The 27,884-nt window shown below is 47.5% G+C and overlaps 1 protein-coding gene across 1 annotated transcript; it reads left to right on the top strand.

Annotated features, from left to right (window-relative positions):
• Positions 1-262: 262 nt before the first annotated feature.
• Positions 263-26,979, top strand: LOC306918752 (uncharacterized protein; the record flags this gene model as incomplete). Its single annotated transcript, XM_079531619.1, has 9 exons — positions 263-295; positions 2,774-3,201; positions 7,458-7,580; positions 7,668-7,765; positions 8,925-9,211; positions 17,803-18,059; positions 18,243-18,542; positions 18,684-19,007; positions 26,326-26,979. The coding sequence occupies exons 1-9, from the start codon at positions 289-291 to the stop codon at positions 26,977-26,979; spliced, it is 2,478 nt and encodes an 825-aa protein (XP_079387745.1). The 5' UTR covers positions 263-288.
• Positions 26,980-27,884: the final 905 nt, after the last annotated feature.

Here is a 27,884-nt window from a genome sequence, read left to right as displayed (position 1 = left end):
CCGGAGGGGGGACACACATTTCTCCGGGTCACCGCGTGGCGCGTACCACCCCCACCCCGTCCAGACTGGAGAACAATCCATTTAATCCTGGCTCCGTCCCACAATGCACCGCGCTGCGCCCATCGCACGGCAGACTGTAACTGTATTTCCTGTTTATTGTCGGCAGCAGGATTCTATAGCTCTCGGCTCGCCACATATTTATATATATTTAAAAAATATATATAATTTTTTTTCACATAATATTCGGCCGTTTCCCCCGTCATCACCCTCACCACCGTCATCATATCTATGAACGGTAACGGCAGCAGAGCAGGATGGATGGTTGTTGTGGCTGTTGTCCTGCCAGAGGAATGCATTTTCCCTCCTATATATATATATAAATATAATATAATATAGTGTAATACAGCTCAGAGAGGCATAACGTGGAATGATCAGTGTGCTAATTGAAGTGGTTTTTGACGTGTATACAGACAATAGACATGATCAGTGTGTGTGTTGTTGGCATGTATGTATGTATCTGTATGTATGTATGTATGTATGTATGGGCCTGAGGAGGGTTGATATGTCGTTATGAACGGGTTTGTTGCTGTGGGTGGACTACTCGTGCATATTTTATGTGTGTGTAACAAACGTCTAATTATTAATGTCATAGCATATATACGTGTTTGGATATTTGTATCTGTGTATCACTGGGTCTGAGGAAGTGAACATGGTGGACCTTAAGTGCAGTGTGTGGTCCACAGTTAACAGTCTCTGTATTGAGTTGTGCTTTTAATGTGAAATTCTGCAAACTGTTAATACATAAATCAATCAATCAATCAATCAGACCCTGTTCATATCAATGTCCATTATTTATTTGGCATTTATTCGGCATAATCCTAATCCAACATATATTCTTTAGTTTCGGTGTGAGAGGCTATAATGTCATCAGATGGTGGTTCCGTGGCTCAAATGCAGAAGGACTATTAAATGGACCTTGATGTGAACAGCTGGGTTTAAAACAGCCTGGCGCTCCCTCTGAGATCCAAGGTTGAGGATCCAAACCATAGTGAAAAATAGCAGATCTACAAAGCACGCAATGCTTTTCAAAACAAAATGTTTTGAAATGATAATTGAAAATCACACCCGTGTGAAGTGAGGGGCGCTCATATCATCGCACATCACCCTGACGTAAAATAGACACTATGCCTATTTGACACTATAGGACGTAAAATTGTCCATTCATTGTCAATGGGAAGTTTGTGTATAGACAAAGTCTGAACGAACACCAAAAGCTGGACATAGGAGGGGTTAGCGTCTCCTCAAAAACAAAGCAGACGTGGCGCTTTGGCCACGTTCAGGTGTCTAGACAGATATCTCGTGTTGTGTTTATAGAAGACAGAGCTCTGGACACGTTCAGGTGTCTAGACAGATATCTGCTGTTGTGTTTATAGAAGACAGAGCTCTGGACACGTTCAGGTGTTTAGACAGATATCTGCTGTTGTGTTTATAGAAGACAGAGCTCTGGACACGTTCAGGTGTTTAGACAGATATCTGCTGTTGTGTTTATAGAAGACAGAGCTCTGGACACGTTCAGGTGTTTAGACAGATATCTGCTGTTGTGTTTATAGAAGACAGAGCTCTGGACACGTTCAGGTGTTTAGACAGATATCTGCTGTTGTGTTTATAGAAGACAGAGCTCTGGACACGTTCAGGTGTTTAGACAGATATCTGCTGTTGTGTTTATAGAAGACAGAGCTCTCTGGACACGTTCAGGTGTTTAGACAGATATCTGCTGTTGTGTTTATAGAAGACAGAGCTCTGGACACGTTCAGGTGTTTAGACAGATATCTGCTGTTGTGTTTATAGAAGACAGAGCTCTGGACACGTTCAGGTGTTTAGACAGATATCTGGTGTTGTGTTTATAGAAGACAGAGCTCTGGACACGTTCAGGTGTCTAGACAGATATCTCGTGTTGTGTTTATAGAAGACAGAGCTCTGGACATGTTCAGGTGTCTAGACAGATATCTGCTGTTGTGTTTATAGAAGACAGAGCTCTGGACACGTTCAGGTGTTTAGACAGATATCTGCTGTTGTGTTTATAGAAGACAGCTCTGGACATGTTCAGGTGTCTAGACAGATATCTCGTGTTGTGTTTATAGACGTTCGCGTCTCCTCCTCAAACGAGCACTTGCTTGGTCTGCAGTATTGCATCCTGCATCCTTAGACTCACTACATTGAGAAAGGACGCAATCATGTCACCCTCCGATGGGTCCTCCTGGGATGCAATACTGTACGCAGTACTGTACTCTAACGTCGTTGAAGTAGGACTCATAAAACGTTCCTGGGACCCGTCTAAAAGAGCACCCCCGGGGTCCCGGGACCCATTACATTGAAAACCTATTTACATCACTGTAGGCCCTATTATGCGTGTCTTAAGTACCAGGTCTTATGACTTAACTTAAGACCTGGAGGCGTGGTCAATGCTGTTTGGCCACTCAGAATAGCCAAATGGCATTGATCACGCCTCCAGGTCTTAAGTTAAGTAATAAGACCTGGTACTTAAGACATGCATAATAGGGCCCTGTGTGTCTTAACCCATTTTGGGCGGGAACCTCTTTTGGTGTTTTAAGCGTTACGTTATACTTTAGCCATTGAAAAATAGCAGATCTACAAGCTCATAGCGCGGCACCGAGTGCCGCGCTACGAGCTTGTAGATCTTGTAGAATGTAGATGACATCCTTCCTTTTAGCGTCAAAGCCTGACCATTGTGTTAATGTCTCTCCCAGGGCAGTGGACCGTCTAAAACCCCCAAAAATAATCGCCACCATCATCATCATCCCTGCTGATCGATCTCCATCGGACCTCCACCTCCATCCAGGAAAGGTTGCGGCGGCCCGGCTCGCCCCGGTCGATTCCCCTCCCCACCCCCGGCCCGCGGTCGCGTTGTTCCCTTCGGCCGGTCCGTCCAGTCCGGTCTGGTCTGGCCTAAACGAGGAGCCAGAGATGGAGGTGGACTGTGAGACGGGGGTGGAGCTGACCTCGTCGGAGTCGGATGCGCAGCTGGGCGCCGACTTCATCACGGTGGAGCTGGACACGCAGCCCATCGAGTACGTGGTGAAGTGGGCCGAGGTGGGGTCAAAGTTCACCATCTCCTGCGTCAAGAAGGAGCAGGACGACCAGACCACCACGGAGCTGCTGACCGCAGAACAGCTCATGAAGGTACGAGACGGTGTCGTTGTCTTTCTGTGTGGAAAGGTGGTTTTCAGGGGCGGCGGTGGCTCAGGGGTAGAGTGCCTGGATGGTAACCGCAAGGTTGCCAGTTCAAACCTGGGCTCTCCCAGAGTTACTGTCGAAGTGTCCTTGAGCAAGACACTGAACCCCTAATTGCTCCCGATGTGCTAGTTGGTGCCTTGCATGGTTTCCGCTGCCATCGGTGTATGAATGTGTGTGTGAATGGGTGAATGTAATGCACTATCTCTGTAAAGCGCCTTGGATAAAGGCGCTATATAAATGCACCATTTACCATTTACCATTTGTAAAGTGTATTGGGACGTCCCTAATTATCACTGTGCAAAAAGCATGGAATACGGATGTGTATATTACAGGAAACTCCCGTTAAACTTTCCAACAAACTCCGGTAAACTCACGAATTGTACCATCACACCTGTATATTATCGTATATTAACTGTATATTATCGTATATTAACTGTATATTATCGTATATTAACTGTATATTATCGTATATTAACTGTATATTATTGTATATTAACTGTATATGCTGCTAAACTTGAGGTTTACGGGCAAAATACAGTGCCCATAATTGCCCGTTAAGTTAACATGCAGTGTATGCCAGTGGTTCTCAACCAGTGGTCCAGGGACCACCAGTGGTCCTTGAGGGGATTCCAGGTGGTCCCAATGCAGCTAAATGATGGGAAGTTGGTAACCAAGTGGACCCTTATTAGATCTTTAACTCTTGAGAGTGTGAAATTATGTTTACGCTCTCAAGAGTTAAATTATTGTTAAACGTCTGCATTACTTAATTTACAAGAAGTCTAAACAATTAGAGAATGTAGAATAATTGTTTATTTTCTCTCTCCCAATGGTACCAACATCAATACATGCTGAATAAATAATGGGCCTTGATATGAAAAATCATGTATCATGAATGTTTTATCAACCGGCCCCTGCTGGTCCCTGGACAACTGGACATTAGCGACTGTAAGCAACGACGGATACGGCAGTCGGCTACGGCAACCGGAAATGGATCAGTGATCGATACATAAACCTGCTCTCCGTCGCAGCCCTTTCTACTACAGAAGAAGCTACACTTCCACGTAGTGTCTACAACACCATGTCATAACCACGTTTATTGAAATCATAGCTGTCATACATTTACACCGATTGCTCCATTACCTCTCTTATGCTGTGTGATGTGTTGGCATGCTCTGAATGAATAAATAACACTAATACCATATGTCATATTAACCATGTTTATTAAAACTGTTTTAGAACAACACAGATTGCTCCATGCAGCACCTTCCTCTTTCCACTACTGATCATGTCCAGCACATGTAAGAATTAAGCAATATCGGCAAGTTAGCTGACGCGCGACGGGGTGTTTAAAAAAAAATAGTTTGACACATGCTGCATAGACGCGTCACCATGGGAACCAATGTCGCCGTTGCCGATGGCTGTTTGCTTAACGATTTTGACAGCTACGGCGACGGCGTCACAGCTCCCGTACTTCCGCCTAGCGGAGCCGTCCTGAAAACAGTCGTTGCTTAAAGTCCCTATTGTTGTAACGTGGCCCACAGGTTCAGCTGTTTGAGTGTCCCTGCCCTGTGGCCCACAGGTTCAGCTGTTTGAGTGTCCCTGCCCTGTGGCCCACAGGTTCAGCTGTTTGAGTGTCCCTGCCCTGTGGCCCACAGGTTCAGCTGTTTGAGTGTCCCTGCCCTGTGGCCCACAGGTTCAGCTGTTTGAGTGTCCCTGCCCTGTGGCCCACAGGTTCAGCTGTTTGAGTGTCCCTGCCCTGTGGCCCACAGGTTCAGCTGTTTGAGTGTCCCTGCCCTGTGTCCTACAGGTTCAGCTGTTAAGTGTCCCTGCCCTGTGGCCCACAGGTTCAGCTGTTTGAGTGTCCCTGCCCTGTGGCCCACAGGTTCAGCTGTTTGAGTGTCCCTGCCCTGTGGCCCACAGGTTCAGCTGTTTGAGTGTCCCTGCCCTGTGGCCCACAGGTTCAGCTGTTTGAGTGTCCCTGCCCTGTGGCCCACAGGTTCAGCTGTTTGAGTGTCCCTGCCCTGTGGCCCACAGGTTCAGCTGTTTGAGTGTCCCTGCCCTGTGGCCCACAGGTTCAGCTGTTTGAGTGTCCCTGCCCTGTGGCCCACAGGTTCAGCTGTTTGAGTGTCCCTGCCCTGTGGCCCACAGGTTCAGCTGTTTGAGTGTCCCTGCCCTGGCGGTCGTCACTAATGCTCGTTATAGAGCGTCGCAGTCCCGCCCCCTCGAGAGACCCGGAAAATAAATCCCGTTCATTTTCCTCATAGACTTTTCAGAAAGTATTTATTTACAGACGTTTACGCCGCGGACAAAGACAACTCTTGTTGTGACAAATCATGACAATAAACACAATGTTTTAGGCAGAACAAATAATTAATTAGAAAGAACAACACTTTTTTGTCCGTCTGGGGGTTGAGTCATAAATACAAACTCATGTAGATTCACAAAGGAAGCTCTTCCAGGTTTAAAACGTGGCATAAATATGAGTCATTTGAACACATACCTACCATCGGCAGATATGTAAATATATGTAGAATGTCTTCTTTACTTTGTAGTGACTCTGACATGGATTGTCATAGAAACACATACGAGGACTTGGTTTTACTGAATCCATGTAGCTTGTATACTAAAAGTATAATGGTGTCCCAATTGAAATGGGGGGGAATAAAACGGTCCTAATGAAATCTACAATAATCACACAGATTTTATTTTTACGTATCTTATCAAGGGTGCAATAATTATAACAAATTGACATGAGTAGAAGTCTAACAAACATTAAGTGTACTTGTCCTATCCAACAATAACCACGTTATCAAAACACTTAACAACACTCCTCTGAAACAGGTTGACGACTACAAGTATTTGGGTTCATATTATATATCTTCTTCCCAAAAGGACTTTCAAACTAGGAAGGGTATGGCCTGGTCAGCCTACAATGACATGCATAAGATCTGGTCGTCCCTGCTTAGTAAGTGTTAAAATTAAAAATATTTAGGACGACCGCTGAGCCGATTCTACTCTATGGCTCCGAGACATGGACACTTTCAAAGAAACTAGAGAATCGGTTGGATGGCACTTACACCCGCCTTCTAATGAGAGCGCAAAATCTCTCTTGGAAGAGCCACCCATCGACTAATCTAATATACGGCAACCTTCCCCGTGTTTCTACACTAGTCCGATCCAGAAGAACACAGTTTTCCGGCCACTGCTACAGAGCTGACAATGAGGTTATATCTTCCCTTAATTCTTCTCTGGAGTCCTGCCTCAAAGCAGACCAGAGGTAGAAAACTCGTTCCCTGATGTCATCGCTAGGGACACAGGCATCAGTAAAGCAGGAAACTAGGGATGGCAATGAAGGAGCGGGAAGTCTGGCGTGGCATTGTGAAATCTATGATCTCGACCGCGGGCGAAAAATGTTGATGATGATGATGAAGTGTACTTGTTGTCAGGTGGAGGGTGGAGAGATGGTGTTCTTATTAACCCATTCTGGGCGGGAACCCCTTTTGGTGTTTTAAGCATTATGTTATACTTTAGCTATTGAAAAATAGCAGAGCTGCCGCGCTACGAGCTTGTAGGTCTGCTATTTATGAAAAATCTTGAAAATGTGACACAAATCTTTGAGTGTATATATTCTTTCAGAGTGAACATTTTTAACTCAAATCTTTGCTTCTGGGCGGGTCTCTGGAACCACATATTTTCAGATGGGGGGTCGGCGGCTAAATACAGATAATTTTGGGGCTCCTTGACATGAAAATATTGAGAGTGCAGAGGAGGCGTTCTTATTAAGTGTACTTGGTGTTTCCAGGGGGAGGGTGCAGAGGAAGCGTTCTCATTAAGTGTACTTGGTGTTTCCAGGTGGAGGGTGCAGAGGAAGCGTTCTCATTAAGTGTACTTGGTGTTTCCAGGGGGAGGGTGCAGAGGAAGCGTTCTCATTAAGTGTACTTGGTGTTTCCAGGGGGAGGGTGCAGAGGAAGCGTTCTCATTAAGTGTACTTGGTGTTTCCAGGTGGAGGGTGCAGAGGAAGCGTTCTCATTAAGTGTACTTGGTGTTTCCAGGTGGAGGGTGCAGAGGAAGCGTTCTCATTAAGTGTACTTGGTGTTTCCAGGTGGAGGGTGCAGAGGAAGCGTTCTCATTAAGTGTACTTGGTGTTTCCAGGTGGAGGGTGCAGAGGAAGCGTTCTCATTAAGTGTACTTGGTGTTTCCAGGTGGAGGGTGCCGAGGAGGCGTTCTTCGTGCCCTACGAGGAGGTGTACCCGTGCGAGGTGATCGAGCAGAGCGTGGAGATCAAGACGGACTCGGACCCCGAGGAGTACACGCTGGCGGGCGTGGCAGGGCCAGGGGGGGAGGAGGAGGAGGAGGAAGAGGAGGAGGAGGGAGAAGGAGAGGACGACGATGACGAGGAGGAGGAAGAGGAGGAGGAGGAGGGGGAGGAGGGAGACGGAGATTCGGACCCGGTGGACTACGTCCCTGACGACAGGCAGTACCGATGCACCTACTGTGGGAAGTGCTACAGGTGACCCACTCCGTGTTCTAGCCTTTTGTGGCTGTCAAAATACCTTAACCCATTTTGGGCGGGAACCCCTTTTGGTGTTAGCATTATGTTATACTTTAGCTATTGAAAAATAGAAGATCTACAAGCTCGTAGATAACGACTGACATAGAAAGTCAGTATGTAGAAGACATTTTCAGAATCTGGTCTCAGGTCAAAATACCTTAAAGGAGTTCATTAAGTTGTGAAATTAATTGCATTCATTGGTTTTTTTTCAAACGCAATTAATGCATGCTTAGATGAATCGCCCCATATATATATATATATCCCATAACCGCATCCACTCTGCACTAGTCAACGCTAGGGGTGCAACCATATAGTAAATGCATCGAAAAATCGATTTTAATTTCAAGAATCAAGTATATCGAAATGAAGAGAGCAACATTGACTATGTATCGTATCGTTTTGCAATGGAAATAATCGATTGTATCAATACTACATTCTTGTGTGTGGTATTTAGCAGTTTTTAGAAGAAAAAATAAAAAGAGGGGTTTAATTACTTAGTTTAAAATAATATCAATGTATTTTAAATAGTTACTGTATCGATAATATCCATAATAAACCCATACCGTCCATGTATCGTATCGTCAACCATGTATCGTATCGTCAACCATGTATCGTATCGTCAACCATGTATCGTATCGTCAACCATGTATCGTATCGTCAACCATGTATCGTATCGTCAACCATGTATCGTGATACGTATCGTTACACCCCTAGTCATCGCTATAGAGCGTTGCAGTCCCGCCCCCTACCAGGGCCCAGTCCCGCCCCCTACCAGGGCCCAGCCCCGCCCCCTACCAGGGCCCAGGAAATGATTCCCCGTTCATTTTTCCCATAGACATTTCAAAAAGTATTTATTTAAAGACCTTTTAAGCGTCGTACAAAGCCACCTCGAGTTGTGACAAATCATGACAACAAACACAATCTTTCACAATCACAATCACAATCACAATCTTTGTAGCGCGCCACCGAGTGACGCGCTACAAGCTTGTAGGTCTGCTATTTTTGAAAAATCGTAAAAATGTGGCGCAAATCTTTGAATATATATTCGTTCAGAGCGAACGTTTTTAACTCAGGTCTACATGCGTTAACTCTCCTCCACACGTCCGTCCCGTTGCAGCCACGCCTCCAGCCTGTATCGACACCAGCAGACGCACACGGGCAAGGTGGCCGGTTCGAGTCCCTCCAAGCGTCCCGCCATGCTGGCGGCGTCCGTCAAGGCGGAGCTGAGCTACACCTGCCCGCACTGCGGCATGGCCTTCAAGGGCAGCCGCATGCTGGGCAGCCACCTGCGTCTGCACGGCAAGCGGCGCATACACCCCTGCAACATCTGTGGCAAGGAGTTCAACCACAGCTCCAGCCTCTCCCGGCACCGCCTCGTACACAAGAAGGAGTTCAAGTTCAAAGGTAAGGAGTTCAACCACAGCTCCAGCCTGTCCCGGCATCGCCTCGTACACAAGAAGGAGTTCAAGTTCAAAGGTAAGGAGTTCAACCACAGCTCCAGCCTGTCCCGGCACCGCCTCGTACACAAGAAGGAGTTCAAGTTCAAAGGTGGGGCACTAAAAAAAACAGTGGTGGAAAGTGGGGTGCATACTTAGTTTAGACTAGTCATTGGTTAGACATACGTAAGTACTTTTTACTTAAGTACTGTACTTGAGTACAATTTTGAGGTATTTCCAATTTCCAATACTTTTACTTCTACTCCACTACATCTCGGAGCCAAAATTTGTACTTTTTACTTCATTACAATTATTTGAAAACCTTAGTTACTAGTTACTTTGGAGATTCAAAATGTTGATTAGAAAACATAAATTAACCAGTTCAACCCTATACATTTCTGCCTTTTGAAAATAAGGCAGAAATGTATTTTTCAAAAGATTTTCTACACATTTTGAACTTGAAATGGGACATTCTGCACAATGAGTACTTTTACTTTTTTACTTTAAGTACATTTTAATGCCGATACTTTTGTACTTTTACTCAAGTGTATTTTCAATTCCGTACTTTTACTCGTAACGAAGTAGTTCTAATTACTTAGTATTGGTACTTTTAACTTATAAGTAAAACAATTGAGTACTTTTTCCACCACTATAGCGGCGGTTCCCAAAACCTTTTCATGTCGAGGACACCCAGAATGACCCCCCCCCCCCCCCCCCAGGGACCCCCAGAATGATACGTATTTGGCTCCTAGAAGCCAGCTGTAATGCAGCGTTTATGAGACTTTAGTGAAAGAAAGAAGATGGACCGTGCAAACCTAGCATTGAAAAGCTGTGAAGAAGGGAAGATGTGGTGTGGTTTTTGAGCTCTCCTGAGCATTATGAAAGTTCTGATGCTGTTGGCTTTGTCCAGGGTTGGGACGACATCCTGCTCCTAATAAGGAGTTGACAGACAAGCTATTTCAGCACCATTAAGCATTGTGTTAACTGTTAAGTGTCAAAAGGTTCTCTACAATTGTCAATCAATGCACTTTTGGACCCCCCCCCCCCCCCCCCCCCAGGGACCCCCAGAATGACCCCCCCCCCCAGGGACCCCCAGAATGACCCCCCCCCCCCAGGGACCCCCAGAATGACCCCCCCCCCAGGGACCCCCAGAATGACCCCCCCCCCCCCAGGGACCCCCAGAATGACCCCCCCCCCCCCCAGGGACCCCCAGAATGAGCCCCCCCCCCCAGGGACCCCCAGAATGACCCCCCCCCCCCCCCAGGGACCCCCAGAATGACCCCCCCCCCCCCCCAGGGACCCCCAGAATGACCCCCCCCCACCCCCCCCCCCCCAGGGACCCCCAGAATGACCCCCCCCCCCCCAGGGACCCCCAGAATGACCCCCCCCCCACCCCCCCCCCCCCAGGGACCCCCAGAATGACCCCCCCCCCCCCAGGGACCCCCAGAATGACCCCCCCCCCCCCAGGGACCCCCAGAATGACCCCCCCCCCCCCCAGGGACCCCCAGAATGACCCCCCCCCCCCCCCAGGGACCCCCAGAATGACCCCCCCCCCCCCCAGGGACCCCCAGAATGACCCCCCCCCCCCCCCCAGGGACCCCCAGAAGCAAAGATTTGAGTTGTAAATGTTGGTATACAGGCTGTGGTTCCGACACTATTATTCGTCCGACCCTAACCGCAAGCACGGCGGGAGCAGCGCATGTCCCCACGGCGGGAGCAGCGCACGTCCCCACGGCGGGAGCAGCGCACGTCCCCACGGCGGGAGCAGCGCACGTCCCCACGGCGGGAGCAGCGCACGTCCCCACGGCGGGAGCAGCGCACGTCCCCACGGCGGGAGCAGCGCATGTCCCCAGACGGGAGCAGCACATGTCCCCAGACGGGAGCAGCGCACGTCCCCAGACGGGAGCAGCGCACGTCCCCAGACGGGAGCAGCGCACGTCCCCAGGCGGGAGCAGCGCACGTCCCCAGACGGGAGCAGCGCACGTCCCCAGACGGGAGCAGCGCACGTCCCCAGACGGGAGCAGCGCACGTCCCCAGGCGGGAGCAGCGCACGTCCCCAGGCGGGAGCAGCGCACGTCCCCAGGCGGGAGCAGCGCACGTCCCCAGGCGGGAGCAGCGCACGTCCCCAGGCGGGAGCAGCGCACGTCCCCACGGCGGGAGCAGCGCACGTCCCCAGACGGGAGCAGCGCACGTCCCCAGACGGGAGCAGCGCACGTCCCCAGGCGGGAGCAGCGCACGTCCCCAGGCGGGAGCAGCGCACGTCCCCAGACGGGAGCAGCGCACGTCCCCAGACGGGAGCAGCGCACGTCCCCAGGCGGGAGCAGCGCACGTCCCCAGGCGGGAGCAGCGCACGTCCCCAGACGGGAGCAGCGCACGTCCCCAGGCGGGAGCAGCGCACGTCCCCAGGCGGGAGCAGCGCACGTCCCCAGACGGGAGCAGCGCACGTCCCCAGACGGGAGCAGCGCACGTCCCCAGACGGGAGCAGCGCACGTCCCCACGGCGGGAGCAGCGCACGTCCCCACGGCGGGAGCAGCGCACGTCCCCAGACGGGAGCAGCGCACGTCCCCAGACGGGAGCAGCGCACGTCCCCAGACGGGAGCAGCGCACGTCCCCAGACGGGAGCAGCGCACGTCCCCAGACGGGAGCAGCGCACGTCCCCAGGCGGGAGCAGCGCACGTCCCCAGACGGGAGCAGCGCACGTCCCCAGACGGGAGCAGCGCACGTCCCCAGACGGGAGCAGCGCACGTCCCCAGGCGGGAGCAGCGCACGTCCCCAGGCGGGAGCAGCGCACGTCCCCAGGCGGGAGCAGCGCACGTCCCCAGGCGGGAGCAGCGCACGTCCCCAGGCGGGAGCAGCGCACGTCCCCACGGCGGGAGCAGCGCACGTCCCCAGACGGGAGCAGCGCACGTCCCCAGACGGGAGCAGCGCACGTCCCCAGGCGGGAGCAGCGCACGTCCCCAGGCGGGAGCAGCGCACGTCCCCAGACGGGAGCAGCGCACGTCCCCAGACGGGAGCAGCGCACGTCCCCAGGCGGGAGCAGCGCACGTCCCCAGGCGGGAGCAGCGCACGTCCCCAGACGGGAGCAGCGCACGTCCCCAGACGGGAGCAGCGCATGTCCCCAGCGCTGGTTGTTCTCGCAGTGCGGACTAATGCTCCGTCGGAATTACCATCGCATCCCCAAATGTTACCTGTCAAACAATATAAATAGTTGCACACATTTTTAAGATTTAAAAAAAAATAGCAGATCTACGTACAAGCTTGTAGCGCAGCACGAGGTTTAAAATAATGCTTAAAGTGCTTTTAAGATAAGGGTGACACGGATGTGTTCCAGATCTTAATGGCTGCAGCGTATCGAAATTGGCCATATCGGCCACAAAAATCCCATATCGGTAAATTTGAAGCGATCTCAAAACATAATCCAGATTATTTTCAGCGATATTGACGACGCAATAATAATGTGACCGTCGATGGCTTTGTGCTCTTTAAGAGCGTCAGCTGTTATGCGTCAGCCGTCGATGACTTGCCAGGCCGAAGTTTATTTGTTTATTTGGATCCCCATTAGCTACTACCTTAGTAGAAGCTACTCTTCCTGGGGTCCACACATACAATACATTACATCATAGTAGAAGCTACTCTTCCTGGGGTCCACACATACAATACATTACATCATAGTAGCAGCTACTCTTCCTGGGGTCCACACATACAATACATTACATCATAGTAGAAGCTACTCTTCTTGGGGTCCACACATACAATACATTACATCATAGTAGAAGCTACTCTTCCAGGGGTCCACACATACAATACATTACATCATAGTAGAAGCTACTCTTCCTGGGGTCCACACATACAATACATTACATCATAGTAGAAGCTACTCTTCTTGGGGTCCACACATACAATACATTACATCATAGTAGAAGCTACTCTTCCAGGGGTCCACACATACAATACATTACATCATAGTAGAAGCTACTCTTCCTGGGGTCCACACATACAATACATTACATCATAGTAGAAGCTACTCTTCTTGGGGTCCACACATACAATACATTACATCATAGTAGAAGCTACTCTTCCTGGGGTCCACACATACAATACATTACATCATAGTAGAAGCTACTCTTCTTGGGGTCCACACATACAATACATTACATCATAGTAGAAGCTACTCTTCTTGGGGTCCACACATACAATACATTACATCATAGTAGAAGCTACTCTTCCTGGGGTCCACACATACAATACATTACATCATAGTAGCAGCTACTCTTCCTGGGGTCCACACATACAATACATTACATCATAGTAGCAGCTACTCTTCTTGGGGTCCACACATACAATACATTACATCATAGTAGCAGCTACTCTTCCTGGGGTCCACACATACAATACATTACATCATAGTAGAAGCTACTCTTCCTGGGGTCCACACATACAATACATTACATCATAGTAGAAGCTACTCTTCTTGGGGTCCACACATACAATACATTACATCATAGTAGAAGCTACTCTTCCTGGGGTCCACACATACAATACATTACATCATAGTAGAAGCTACTCTTCTTGGGGTCCACACATACAATACATTACATCATAGTAGAAGCTACTCTTCCTGGGGTCCACACATACAATACATTACATCATAGTAGAAGCTACTCTTCCTGGGGTCCACACATACAATACATTACATCATAGTAGCAGCTACTCTTCCTGGGGTCCACACATACAATACATTACATCATAGTAGAAGCTACTCTTCCTGGGGTCCACACATACAATACATTACATCATAGTAGAAGCTACTCTTCCTGGGGTCCACACATACAATACATTACATCATAGTAGAAGCTACTCTTCTTGGGGTCCACACATACAATACATTACATCATAGTAGAAGCTACTCTTCCTGGGGTCCACACATACAATACATTACATCATAGTAGAAGCTACTCTTCTTGGGGTCCACACATACAATACATTACATCATAGTAGAAGCTACTCTTCCTGGGGTCCACACATACAATACATTACATCATAGTAGAAGCTACTCTTCTTGGGGTCCACACATACAATACATTACATCATAGTAGAAGCTACTCTTCTTGGGGTCCACACATACAATACATTACATCATAGTAGCAGCTACTCTTCCTGGGGTCCACACATACAATACATTACATCATAGTAGAAGCTACTCTTCCTGGGGTCCACACATACAATACATTACATCATAGTAGCAGCTACTCTTCCTGGGGTCCACACATACAATACATTACATCATAGTAGCAGCTGCTCTTCCTGGGGTCCACACATACAATACATTACATCATAGTAGCAGCTACTCTTCTTGGGGTCCACACATACAATACATTACATCATAGTAGAAGCTACTCTTCTTGGGGTCCACACATACAATACATTACATCATAGTAGAAGCTACTCTTCTTGGGGTCCACACATACAATACATTACATCATAGTAGCAGCTACTCTTCCTGGGGTCCACACATACAATACATTACATCATAGTAGCAGCTACTCTTCTTGGGGTCCACACATACAATACATTACATCATAGTAGCAGCTACTCTTCTTGGGGTCCACACATACAATACATTACATCATAGTAGAAGCTACTCTTCCTGGGGTCCACACATACAATACATTACATCATAGTAGCAGCTACTCTTCTTGGGGTCCACACATACAATACATTACATCATAGTAGCAGCTACTCTTCTTGGGGTCCACACATACAATACATTACATCATAGTACAGTAGAAGCTACTCTTCCAGGGGTCCACACATACAATACATTACATCATAGTAGAAGCTACTCTTCCTGGGGTCCACACATACAATACATTACATCATAGTACAGTAGAAGCTACTCTTCCTGGGGTCCACACATACAATACATTACATCATAGTACAGTAGAAGCTACTCTTCCTGGGGTCCACACATACAATACATTACATCATATGTAGCTACTCTTCCTGGGGTCCACACATACAATACATTACATCATAGTAGCAGCTACTCTTCTTGGGGTCCACACATACAATACATTACATCATAGTAGAAGCTACTCTTCCTGGGGTCCACACATACAATACATTACATCATAGTAGCAGCTACTCTTCTTGGGGTCCACACATACAATACATTACATCATAGTAGCAGCTACTCTTCCTGGGGTCCACACATACAATACATTACATCATAGTAGCAGCTACTCTTCCTGGGGTCCACACATACAATACATTACATCATAGTAGCAGCTACTCTTCCTGGGGTCCACACATACAATACATTACATCATAGTAGCAGCTACTCTTCTTGGGGTCCACACATACAATACATTACATCATAGTAGCAGCTACTCTTCTTTGGGTCCACACATACAATACATTACATCATAGTAGCAGCTACTCTTCTTGGGGTCCACACATACAATACATTACATCATAGTAGCAGCTACTCTTCTTGGGGTCCACACATACAATACATTACATCATAGTAGCAGCTACTCTTCTTGGGGTCCACACATACAATACATTACATCATAGTAGAAGCTACTCTTCCTGGGGTCCACACATACAATACATTACATCTTAGTAGAAGCTACTCTTCCTGGGGTCCACACATACAATACATTACATCATAGTAGCAGCTACTCTTCTTGGGGTCCACACATACAATACATTACATCATAGTAGAAGCTACTCTTCTTGGGGTCCACACATACAATACATTACATCATAGTAGAAGCTACTCTTCTTGGGGTCCACACATACAATACATTACATCATAGTAGAAGCTACTCTTCCTGGGGTCCACACATACAATACATTACATCATAGTACAGTAGAAGCTACTCTTCCTGGGGTCCACACATACAATACATTACATCATAGTACAGTAGAAGCTACTCTTCCTGGGGTCCACACATACAATACATTACATCATAGTACAGTAGAAGCTACTCTTCCTGGGGTCCACACATACAATACATTACATCATAGTAGAAGCTACTCTTCCTGGGGTCCACACATACAATACATTACATCATAGTAGAAGCTACTCTTCCTGGGGTCCACACATACAATACATTACATCATAGTAGCAGCTACTCTTCCTGGGGTCCACACATACAATACATTACATCATAGTAGAAGCTACTCTTCCTGGGGTCCACACATACAATACATTACATCATAGTAGCAGCTACTCTTCCTGGGGTCCACACATACAATACATTACATCATAGTAGAAGCTACTCTTCCTGGGGTCCACACATACAATACATTACATCATAGTAGCAGCTACTCTTCTTGGGGTCCACACATACAATACATTACATCATAGTAGCAGCTACTCTTCCTGGGGTCCACACATACAATACATTACATCATAGTAGAAGCTACTCTTCCTGGGGTCCACACATACAATACATTACATCATAGTAGCAGCTACTCTTCTTGGGGTCCACACATACAATACATTACATCATAGTAGCAGCTACTCTTCCTGGGGTCCACACATACAATACATTACATCATAGTAGCAGCTACTCTTCTTGGGGTCCACACATACAATACATTACATCATAGTAGCAGCTACTCTTCCTGGGGTCCACACATACAATACATTACATCATAGTAGCAGCTACTCTTCCTGGGGTCCACACATACAATACATTACATCATAGTAGCAGCTACTCTTCCTGGGGTCCACACATACAATACATTACATCATAGTAGCAGCTACTCTTCCTGGGGTCCACACATACAATACATTACATCATAGTAGCAGCTACTCTTCCTGTGTCTCTGTATTGTTATATTGTCGGGGAGGTGTCTCTGTATCGTTATATTGTCAGGGAGGTGTCTCTGTATCGTTATATTGTCGGGGAGGTGTCTCTGTATCGTTATATTGTCAGGGAGGTGTCTCTGTATCGTTATATTGTCGGGGAGGTGTCTCTGTATCGTTATATTGTCGGGGAGGTGTCTCTGTATCGTTATATTGTCGGGGAGGTGTCTCTGTATCGTTATATTGTCGGGGAGGTGTCTCTGTATCGTTATATTGTCGGGGAGGTGTCTCTGTATCGTTATATTGTCAGGGAGGTGTCTCTGTATCGTTATATTGTCGGGGAGGTGTCTCTGTATCGTTATATTGTCAGGGAGGTGTCTCTGTATCGTTATATTGTCGGGGAGGTGTCTCTGTATCGTTATATTGTCGGGGAGGTGTCTCTGTATCGTTATATTGTCGGGGAGGTGTCTCTGTATCGTTATATTGTCAGGGAGGTGTCTCTGTATCGTTATATTGTCAGGGAGGTGTCTCTGTATCGTTATATTGTCGGGGAGGTGTCTCTGTATCGTTTGCAACAGTCAGTCACTCATATAATGATACAGTCTGTTTCTAGCAAAAATGTAACTAATTCAGCAGCAGAAACAATAGTGTTTTCTCCCAGTCAGTTGATTCTTCATATCCATATGAGTGAAACGGCCGGGATGACAACTCTGTTCCCTATTCCCCTCCTATTCCCAAAGGAATGCCCAATAAGGACAGCGACGTGTCGCCGCCCAACGCCCACCTGCGCCGCCGTGGGTTCAAGTCCCCCAACAAGGGCCGCAAGGGCAAGCGGAGGCAGCGGGGGGGCGAGGGCAAGGCGTCGGCGTCGGAGCTGAACCACCACCAGCTCCTCGGCTCCGTCGCGGCGTCTCAGCTGGGCGGAGGAGAGAAGTTCTACGCCTGTCCACAGTGTGACATGACCTTCAGGACCTCCACCCACCTCTCCAAGCACCAGGTGATGAAGCACTGTTGTTGTCGTTGTTGTTGTCGTTGTTGTTGTCGTTGTTGTTGTTGTAGTGCAGTCAGTGGTTTTCAACCTTTTTTAATAATAGCCTACATAAACTCGAGATTTCTCGAGTTTAGCATAGATTGTGTTAACATGTTGCGATATGCCCCCCCCCCCCCCCCCCCCCGTCAGGTGAACCACGTGAAGGAGCTTCTCGGCGGCTACGGCAGCAAGGAGGCCCTGATGGGGGGAGCAGAGAGCTACGCGTCAGCAGGGGGCGCTAAGGAGGCCCTGATGGGGGGAGGGGAGAGCTCGTCGGACCTGAAGATCCGCCTCAAGCTGTGCTCGCGGGACAAGCCCAACTTCTACACGCTGTGCAAGAAGAACCGGCGCCGCGGGGGAGGGGGGGGCAGGCGCCGGGGGGGAGGAGGAGGGGCCAAGCGGGGGGCCACCGCCCCCCCGCCGCTCCACCACCACCATCCCTCCCCCCCGGCCTCCGAGGAGGAGGAGGAGGAGGACGATGAGGACGAGGAGGAGGGAGGAAGAGTCGCGATGGCGGTGGCATTGAGGGGGGGAGGAGGAGGAGGAGGGGGGCGCAGGCGAGGCGTCGCCGGCTCCCACGTCTGCGGCCAGTGCGGCAAGTGCTTTAGCCACGCCTCCAGCCTGGCGCGCCACATGATGCAGACCCACCGAGGAGGGGGAGGGGGAGGGGGAGGGGGGCAGCGGCAAGGCGGCGGCGGCAAGTTCGCCTGCGGCTTCTGCGGCAAGGCGTTCCACCGGCGCGCCGAGGTGCGCTCGCACGAGAAGTCGCACGGCGCGCTTTCACAGCTCACCACGGTGGCGGTGGTGGCGCCCTCTTCTGGCGGCGGTGGCAGGAAGCTGTACAGGTGCACGCTGTGCAGTAAGACCTTCATGCACTCCTCCAGCTTCTCCCGACACAAGAAGACCCACCGGGAGGCGGGGGGGGGGGGGAGGGGATGGGGGGGGACACGGCGGCGGCAGCCTGGGGGGCGGGGCCACCGCCATCCTCAAGGCCATGCAGGGAGGAGGGGGAGGAGGGGGAGGGGCCAGAGCGCTGATGATGGACCTGGGGGGGGACGGAGGGGCGTCGCCCATGGACAGCACGGACTCGGAATGAATGAACCAATCAGGACCCGCCGCCGCCGTGACAGACAGCCAGCCCCGCCCACAAACAACCTGATGCCCCTCCCCCCCGCCACCCATCAGACTGTGGATGCTGTAACTGTGTGACTGTATTGGCTCGTTAACGTCTATCTCCATATATGGTCATGGATATAGGTGGTGTTGTCGTGTCCATATGAGATATTATTATTATTATTATTATTACTCGCCCCGTCGTCGCTCAAAGGGAATGAATAGGCTTTGGATTTACTTTACAAGTCAAACATTACATTAGTGTCCATTCTTACTGTTTGATCATCGAACTACCCTAGATAACTAACTTAGAAACCTAGCCCAATACCTACCTACATACTTACCTACCTAACTTACCTATCTACATACCTACCTTCCTATCTACCTACCTACTTACCTACATACCTACCCACTTACCTACCTATCTACACTGCCCTACAATGCCAGAGTGCAGTAACAGCGCGCACCGTGAAACTGAGATAATTTTGGCTTTAAAGTTGTCCAACTGGCCAGCCCCAGTGAGCCCCAGTAGGTCAACCAGTAGGCCCCAGTGGGGTCAACTGGCCAGCCCCAGTGAGCCCCAGTAGGTCAACCAGTAGGCCCCAGTAGGTCGACTGGCCAGCCCCAGTGGGGTCAACTGGCCAGCCCCAGTGAGCCCCAGTAGGTCAACCAGTAGGCCCCAGTGGGGTCAACTGGCCAGCCCCAGTAGGTCAACTGGCCAGCCCCAGTGGGGTCAACTGGGTCAACTGGTCAGCCCAATATGCTACACAAGTGATATGAGTTTAATTGCGCATGTATTCATGAAGACACTGTTTAGTATGTTTCAGTACAAGTAGTGTTGACTGTAATGGAGAAGTACCAAAAGTAAAATTAGTCATTGTGCAGAATGTCCCATTTCACAAGTTTAAAAAAAAATGTTTTAATAGCCGATCTACAAGCCCACACACACTCTGCCTTGGTATTGAGTTACAGTACAGTACAGTACAGTACAGTACAGTACAGTACAGTACAGTACAGTACAGTACAGTACAGTACAGTACAGTACAGTACAGTAACAGGGGAGGGGGGGACACCGCGTCGCAGCCCACACTTATTAAACGAACGCTCACACAGAAACGTTGCTCATTTTAAAACTACATTATGAACAAACATTTGATTTGTTGTTTTCTCAGCTCAACACAACCTAACAACATCCTGTTGTTTCCTCACAACATCCTGTTGTTTTCTCAGCTCAACCCAGCCTGTTCAGTCAACCCTTCAATCCACATGAACCCTTCAATCAACCCTTCCCCCGAGCCATTCAAATGGTCTTTTATATATATATATATATATATATATATATATATATATACACACACTCGGATGTGTTATCCACAATAGGTCCCTATACTCCCCATACGCACGGCAGCCATATTGGTGTGTTATCCACAATAGGTCCCTATACTCCCCATACGCACGGCAGCCATATTGGCAAGAAACAGGCTCTTATCTATGCACAGTGGCCATGTTGGCGAGAGATCGGGCCTCTTCCTTACCCGGGTTTGAGCCGAACCGGTTCGGTTCTTTTCCCCTCCCACCTAATATTGACCCAGTTCAGAGTGTTCCCACCGGTGGAAACGAACTGGTTCAGAATCCTGAACTGGAAACGGAAAAAGAAAATGGCCGCCGGTTCCGTGAAAGCACCAAAAGGTTCCAAGAATCTAGAACGGAACCAGTTCTGGAACCAAAGATATTTGTTTGGTGGAAAAGAGGCCATGGTGTTACCAATGATACTAATGAAGGCTCTGTTCCATTCTGGTCAAACAGAGTCAGTGTTAATGATGCTAATGAAGGCTCTGTTCCATTCTGGTCAAACAGAGTCAGTGTTAATGATGCTAATGAAGGCTCTGTTCCATTCTGGTCAAACAGAGTCAGTGTTAATGATGCTAATGAAGGCTCTGTTCCATTCTGGTCAAACAGAGTCAGTGTTAATGATGTTAATGAAGGCTCTGTTCCATTCTGGTCAAACAGAGTCAGTGTTAATGATGCTAATGAAGGCTCTGTTCCATTCTGGTCAAACAGAGTCAGTGTTAATGATGCTAATGAAGGCTCTGTTCCATTCTGGTCAAACAGAGTCAGTGTTAATGATGTTAATGAAGGCTCTGTTCCATTCTGGTCAAACAGAGTCAGTGTTAATGATGTTAATGAAGGCTCTGTTCCATTCTGGTCAAACAGAGTCAGTGTTAATGATGCTAATGAAGGCTCTGTTCCATTCTGGTCAAACAGAGTCAGTGTTAATGATGTTAATGAAGGCTCTGTTCCATTCTGGTCAAACAGAATCAGTGTTAATGATGCTAATGAAGGCTCTGTTCCATTCTGGTCAAACAGAGTCAGTGTTAATGATGTTAATGAAGGCTCTGTTCCATTCTGGTCAAACAGAGTCAGTGTTAATGATGCTAATGAAGGCTCTGTTCCATTCTGGTCAAACAGAGTCAGTGTTAATGATGCTAATGAAGGCTCTGTTCCATTCTGGTCAAACAGAGTCAGTGTTAATGATGTTAATGAAGGCTCTGTTCCATTCTGGTCAAACAGAGTCAGTGTTAATGATACTAATGAAGGCTCTGTTCCATTCTGGTCAAACAGAGTCAGTGTTAATGATACTAATGAAGGCTCTGTTCCATTCTGGTCAAACAGAGTCAGTGTTAATGATGTTAATGAAGGCTCTGTTCCATTCTGGTCAAACAGGGTAACACCAGCCGTGAAGGGAATAAGAGGCCCAGATTCTTGCCAACATGAGCGTAGGGCCTAAAAACACTCCCTACATTTCGGCGTTCAAAAGGTAGAAATGTACGAGACGGGACTAGACTGACTGCGGTGGGTCGTTATGATTAGACTGAAACATCTCTGAGTGCAAACTGACCACCCAAACCCTGTACCACAAAGATATCAGATCTACAAGCTTAGAATGTGCCGCAACAAAGTGCGTTCTGAGCTTGTCGATCTGCAATTTTTTTAAATGCGTAAAAAAAAAAAAATAACATTTTGAAAATGTTCGAACGAGTTTGAAGAAAAAGTGAAAGGGAAATGTTTGAAATGTTTTTTTTTGTGGTTCTGCACTTAGAGCAGCGGTTCTCAAAGCGGGGGTCCCTGGGGGGGCCCTGGGGGGTCCCTGGGGGGGTCCTGGGGGGTCCCTGGGGGGCCCTGGGGGGGGGGGGGGGGGGGGAACCCTTTCACAGGTCTGTAACCGGATGGACATTTGGTTTCCGTGTCGTACACTCAAAGTGGCGGGGGGTCCTCGGGGGGGTCCACGGTGGGTGTGGGGGGGGGGGTCCGTGAGAACCGTCTTAGAATCACCGACTTCCACGAAAACCCACTTTGATCTGGGCTATCGTTCCGATTGGTTGGCCACCGTTATGGCCCGTTCGATGTTCCACGACGTTCCCGTTTGTTAAATTATTCTCTCTCGCTGTTATTATTACTAGTAGTATTATTAAGCGTTTTAACGAGATATGAAATCCGATCAGGTTCAAACTGAAAGCCATGGTGTCTCGTCATCAACACGGCCTCGACTCTGTGTGCGTGTGTGCGTGCGTGTGTGCGTGCGTGCGTGCGTGCGTGTGTGCGTGCGTGCGTGCGTGCGTGTGTGCGTGCGTGCGTGCGTGCGTGCGTGCGTGCGTGCGTGCGTGCGTGCGTGTGTGTGTGTGCGTGCGTGCGTGCGTGTGTGTGTGTGTGTGTGTGTGTGTACTTGTATTACTATGGTTGTTAGGACCAGTCGTCCCCACAGTCTGTTCCTCACTCACAGGAGAAATGGAGCTTTTAGATTACATGATCTTTGATTATTACTTTTTTAATGCACTCCAAGTGTTAGGAGGTTAGGAGGTTAGGAGGTTAGGTTTTACGGTTTAGCATTAGTTATGACTGATGTGAGCCCATTATGTGAGCCAGACTAATGTCATTTTTTCCAGTAGTTTTCAACACTGAAATGTTGATTTCCTCACAAATATAGTAATACAAATGTTTGTGTGTGTGTGTGTGTGTGTGTGTGTGTGCATGTGTGTGTGTGTGTATGTGCGTGTGTGTGTGTGTGTATGTGTGTGTGTGTGTGTAAGATTGTAGCTCTGCAAGAACCCGCCGCTGATTTTACAGTATTTTGGACAAAATATCCCCGTGAAAATATTCTCCGTAATGACGTAATGACGTAATGACGTAGATGATGTAATGAGGTAATGACGTAATGACGTAATGATGTAATGACGTAATGAGGTAATGATGTGATGACGTAATGACGTAATGATGTAATGACGTAATGAGGTAATGATGTGATGACGTAATGACGTAATGATGTAATGAGGTAATGAGGTAATGATGTGATGACGTAATGGCGTAATGACGTAATGACGTCGATGACGTAATGACGTAATGACGTAATGAGGTAATGACGTAATGAGGTAATGACGTAATGACATGATGACGTAGATGACGTAATGAGGTAATGATGTGATGACGTAATGACGTCGATGACGTAATGACGTAATGACGTAATGAGGTAATGACGTAATGAGGTAATGACGTAATGACGTGATGACGTAATGACGCAATGACGTAATGACGCAATGACGTAATGACGTAATGGCGTAATGACGTAATGACGTAATGACGTCACAAACTGGATTTCATATTTTGACAGATCGACGTTTTCACCACATTTCAGGGGGAGGGAACTGCACTTCTTCTAAACGGCCTGTTTAAGACTTTGAAACACAAGTTGTAATTATATATATATATATATATATATATATAACATATATATATATTAATGGTGTTGAATGAGATTCACCAGAAGATTTCAAGAGAGGCTGTATTAGGAGGCTAAGCCAAACCTAGACGCCCCAACCATACCCAACGCGCGCACACACACACACACACACACACACACACACACACACACACACACACGCGGTCAGGTGGGCGGTGCAACCTGGAAGCTTGTACAGGACACAATGCAAAAACAAACTCGAGGACTCTCTTAATTCTTTTTTTTGTTTGTTTTATTGTTTTGTTTTGTTTAGTTTTTTTGTGCTTGTGGACTTTGAAGCACAAACGAGGTACTGCCTGCTTGTGAATACTAACATTTTCCTGCTTGGAATTATTTGGAACTCTATTTTTTAATTTAATTGTGAAGCTATTTATGTATTTTCCATAGGCTGACGAGAAAGGTGGCTGGGCTGGGGGTGGAGCTTGAAGAGAAAGGATGCTGGGGGTGGAGCTTGAAGAGAAAGGATTCTGGGGGTGGAGCTTCCCGAGGTTATCACTTATCGGTTGCATGTGGTCGCTGTCTGGGCGGGGGGGGGGGAATAACCTGTTCGGAAACACGTTCACTATTTTTCAGGAAACGGGGAAAAGACGCTGCCGTTTTCCGGTTGGATCCAAAGCTTGTGTTAAGGCTTCCCATTGGATCGGACGGTCGCCCATTAGACGCGGCGGCGACATTAAAACGACGACTTACAAGCTGGCGACGGGTCTCGCCGTGACGTGTTGTGAGCTTGTAGATCGGCAGATCACAAGGCAGGGTGTTCATTTATGGAAAGAAAAACATTTAAACGTTTTTTTCTTTTTGGAAATACGGAGATACAAGGTTTCTGGCCGACAGAAAAAAACTGTTACTCGTCAGGATTCCGATTCCGAAGCATCGAGCGTATCTACGAGCTCCAAACGCTCGTAGATCTGCCACTTTTGACGTGTGATGCCGTAGTGTGATCAACTACGGAGGCGGAAAAAACCCAGAAAAGTTTTTAAAAAAAAAGAAAATTGAGGTAAACACCAACACTATATACACCCAGCGAGCGCTAATCCCCGTCCACACACACACACACACACACACAATCACGCGCACGTCGTGACAAATTATATATAATGAAAAAAAAAAAAACATGAAACCAAACCCGCTTGGTACTTAGTTTCCTCATGACCCCGTTCTCTTTCTTTTGCTTTTTCCGTTTTGTTTTATTATTATTATTCCAACGATATCGGCAGAGGTTTTGCATTTAGAGTCATTGTGTGTGTGTGTGTGTGTGTGTGTGTGTGTGTGTGTGCGCGCGTGTGTGTGTATTCTGTTTTTCTCCGTTCTGCTTTGGTCTGTTATCGTGTTTTGCCAATAGAATTCATCCTGTTTGACATGTTTGGCGTTTTGTAATAAATCTTTGAAAGATGTTTTTTTTCCCTGACCTCCTGTGTGATGTGATCGTTTTGGGACAGTGTTGATTCCATCTACTAAAACTATGACAGAAAAATGTTCGTCCACTATACCTTGTTCGGTGGTCTCATATAGTCTGGAACTACACCTCCTGAATGCTATATAGAGTCTGGAACTACACCTCCCGAAATCCGAGTAAGGATGCTGCCATTTCTGTTCACGAAAATATATTTTTTTCCGTTGCTCCAGACTGTATGACGGAAGCATTTATATTTTACTCATGATCAGAGCTTCCGTTGCTCCAGACTGTATGACGGAAGCATTTATATTTTACTCATGATCAGAGCTTCCGTCGCTCCAGACTGTACGACGGAAGCATTTATATTTTACTCATGATCAGAGCTTCCGTTGCTCCAGACTGTATGACTGAAGCATTTATATTTTACTCATGATCAGAGCTTCCGTTGCTCCAGTCTGTACGACGGAAGCATTTATATTTTACTCATGATCAGAGCTTCCGTTGCTCCAGACTGTACGACGGAAGCATTTATATTTTACTCATGATCAGAGCTTCCGTTGCTCCAGACTGTATGACAGAAGCGTTTGGAAATTGCGAGAGGCAACAGTCTGGCAACGTGAGACTACTTGTTCGGCGACTATACCTTGTTCGTCGACTACCTTCTTTCACAGATGAAAAACGAAACAAAAATTAAGCTATGATGACAAACTAAACAAATGTACTAGAGGTTAGGGAGGGACGAGTGGAGAAGAGATCCAGTAGAACTTATAGGCCCAAACCAACACCAATGACTCGCCACGCAACTCCTTACCATTATCCCCAATGGCAGTGGCAAGGAGTTGCATTGGTGTGGTTTGGACTGTAGAAAACAATACCAGCACTCACGTTGTATCCTGGAAGGATTTAAGTTTTATTTTGTTTCCCTCCAGCAGCAAACAACAGTGTGGACGTTTGGGCCCCAGAGCCTTCAAACAACAGTGTGGACGTTTCAGCCCCAGAGCCTTCAAACAACAGTGTGGACGTTTCAGCCCCAGAGCCTTCAAACAACAGTGTGGACGTTTCAGCCCCAGAGCCTTCAAACAACAGTGTGGACGTTTCAGCCCCAGAGCCTTCAAACAACAGTGTGGACGTTTCGGCCCCAGAGCCTTCAAACAACAGTGTGGACGTTTGGGCCCCAGAGCCTTCCTCAGCGTGAATCTAAACAACAGTGTGGACGTTTCAGCCCCAGAGCCTTCAAACAACAGTGTGGACGTTTCAGCCCCAGAGCCTTCAAACAACAGTGTGGACGTTTCAGCCCCAGAGCCTTCAAACAACAGTGTGGACGTTTCAGCCCCAGAGCCTTCAAACAACAGTGTGGACGTTTCGGCCCCAGAGCCTTCAAACAACAGTGTGGACGTTTGGGCCCCAGAGCCTTCCTCAGCGTGAATCTAAACAACAGTGTGGACGTTTCGGCCCCAGAGCCTTCAAACAACAGTGTGGACGTTTCGGCCCCAGAGCCTTCAAACAACAGTGTGGACGTTTCAGCCCCAGAGCCTTCAAACAACAGTGTGGACGTTTCGGCCCCAGAGCCTTCCTCAGCGTGAATCTAAACAACAGTGTGGACGTTTCGGCCCCAGAGCCTTCCTCAGCGTGAATCTAGATCAGTCTGCAACCTTTGTATATTATTATTATATATAGTTGCCATATATAATTATGACATCAAAATTAAATATTCCCAATTGATTTTGATTGTCCATATAGGATATACATAACAAGCTTAGAAATATTTTTGTAATGATCAAATTACAACTCAATAACCCACCTAATCCCTCAGTCAGGAGTTATAATAATATAATAACCCACCTAATCCCTCAGTCAGGAGTTATAATAATATAATAACCCACCTAATCCCTCCTCAGTCATGAGTTATAATAATATAATAACCCACCTAATCCCTCCTCAGTCAGGAGTTATAATAATATAATAACCCACCTAATCCTCCTCAGTCAGGAGTTATAATAATATAATAACCCACCTAATCCTCCTCAGTCAGGAGTTATAATAATATAATAACCCACCTAATCCCTCCTCAGTCAGGAGTTATAATAATATAATAACCCACCTAATCCCTCCTCAGTCATGAGTTATAATAATATAATAACCCACCTAATCCCTCAGTCAGGAGTTATAATAATATAATAACCCACCTAATCCTCCTCAGTCAGGAGTTATAATAATATAATAACCCACCTAATCCCTCCTCAGTCAGGAGTTATAATAATATAATAACCCACCTAATCCCTCAGTCAGGAGTTATAATAATATAATAACCCACCTAATCCCTCAGTCAGGAGTTATAATAATATAATAACCCACCTAATCCTCCTCAGTCAGGAGTTATAATAATATAATAACCCACCTAATCCCTCAGTCAGGAGTTATAATAATATAATAACCCACCTAATCCTCCTCAGTCAGGAGTTATAATAATATAATAACCCACCTAATC

This window comes from Electrona antarctica (assembly GCF_951216825.1).
Source record: "Electrona antarctica genome assembly, contig: scaffold_210, whole genome shotgun sequence".
Lineage (NCBI taxonomy): Eukaryota > Metazoa > Chordata > Actinopteri > Myctophiformes > Myctophidae > Electrona > Electrona antarctica.
The sequence above is the reverse complement of the archived record's forward strand: the minus strand, read 5'-3'. Positions and strand labels throughout refer to the sequence as shown.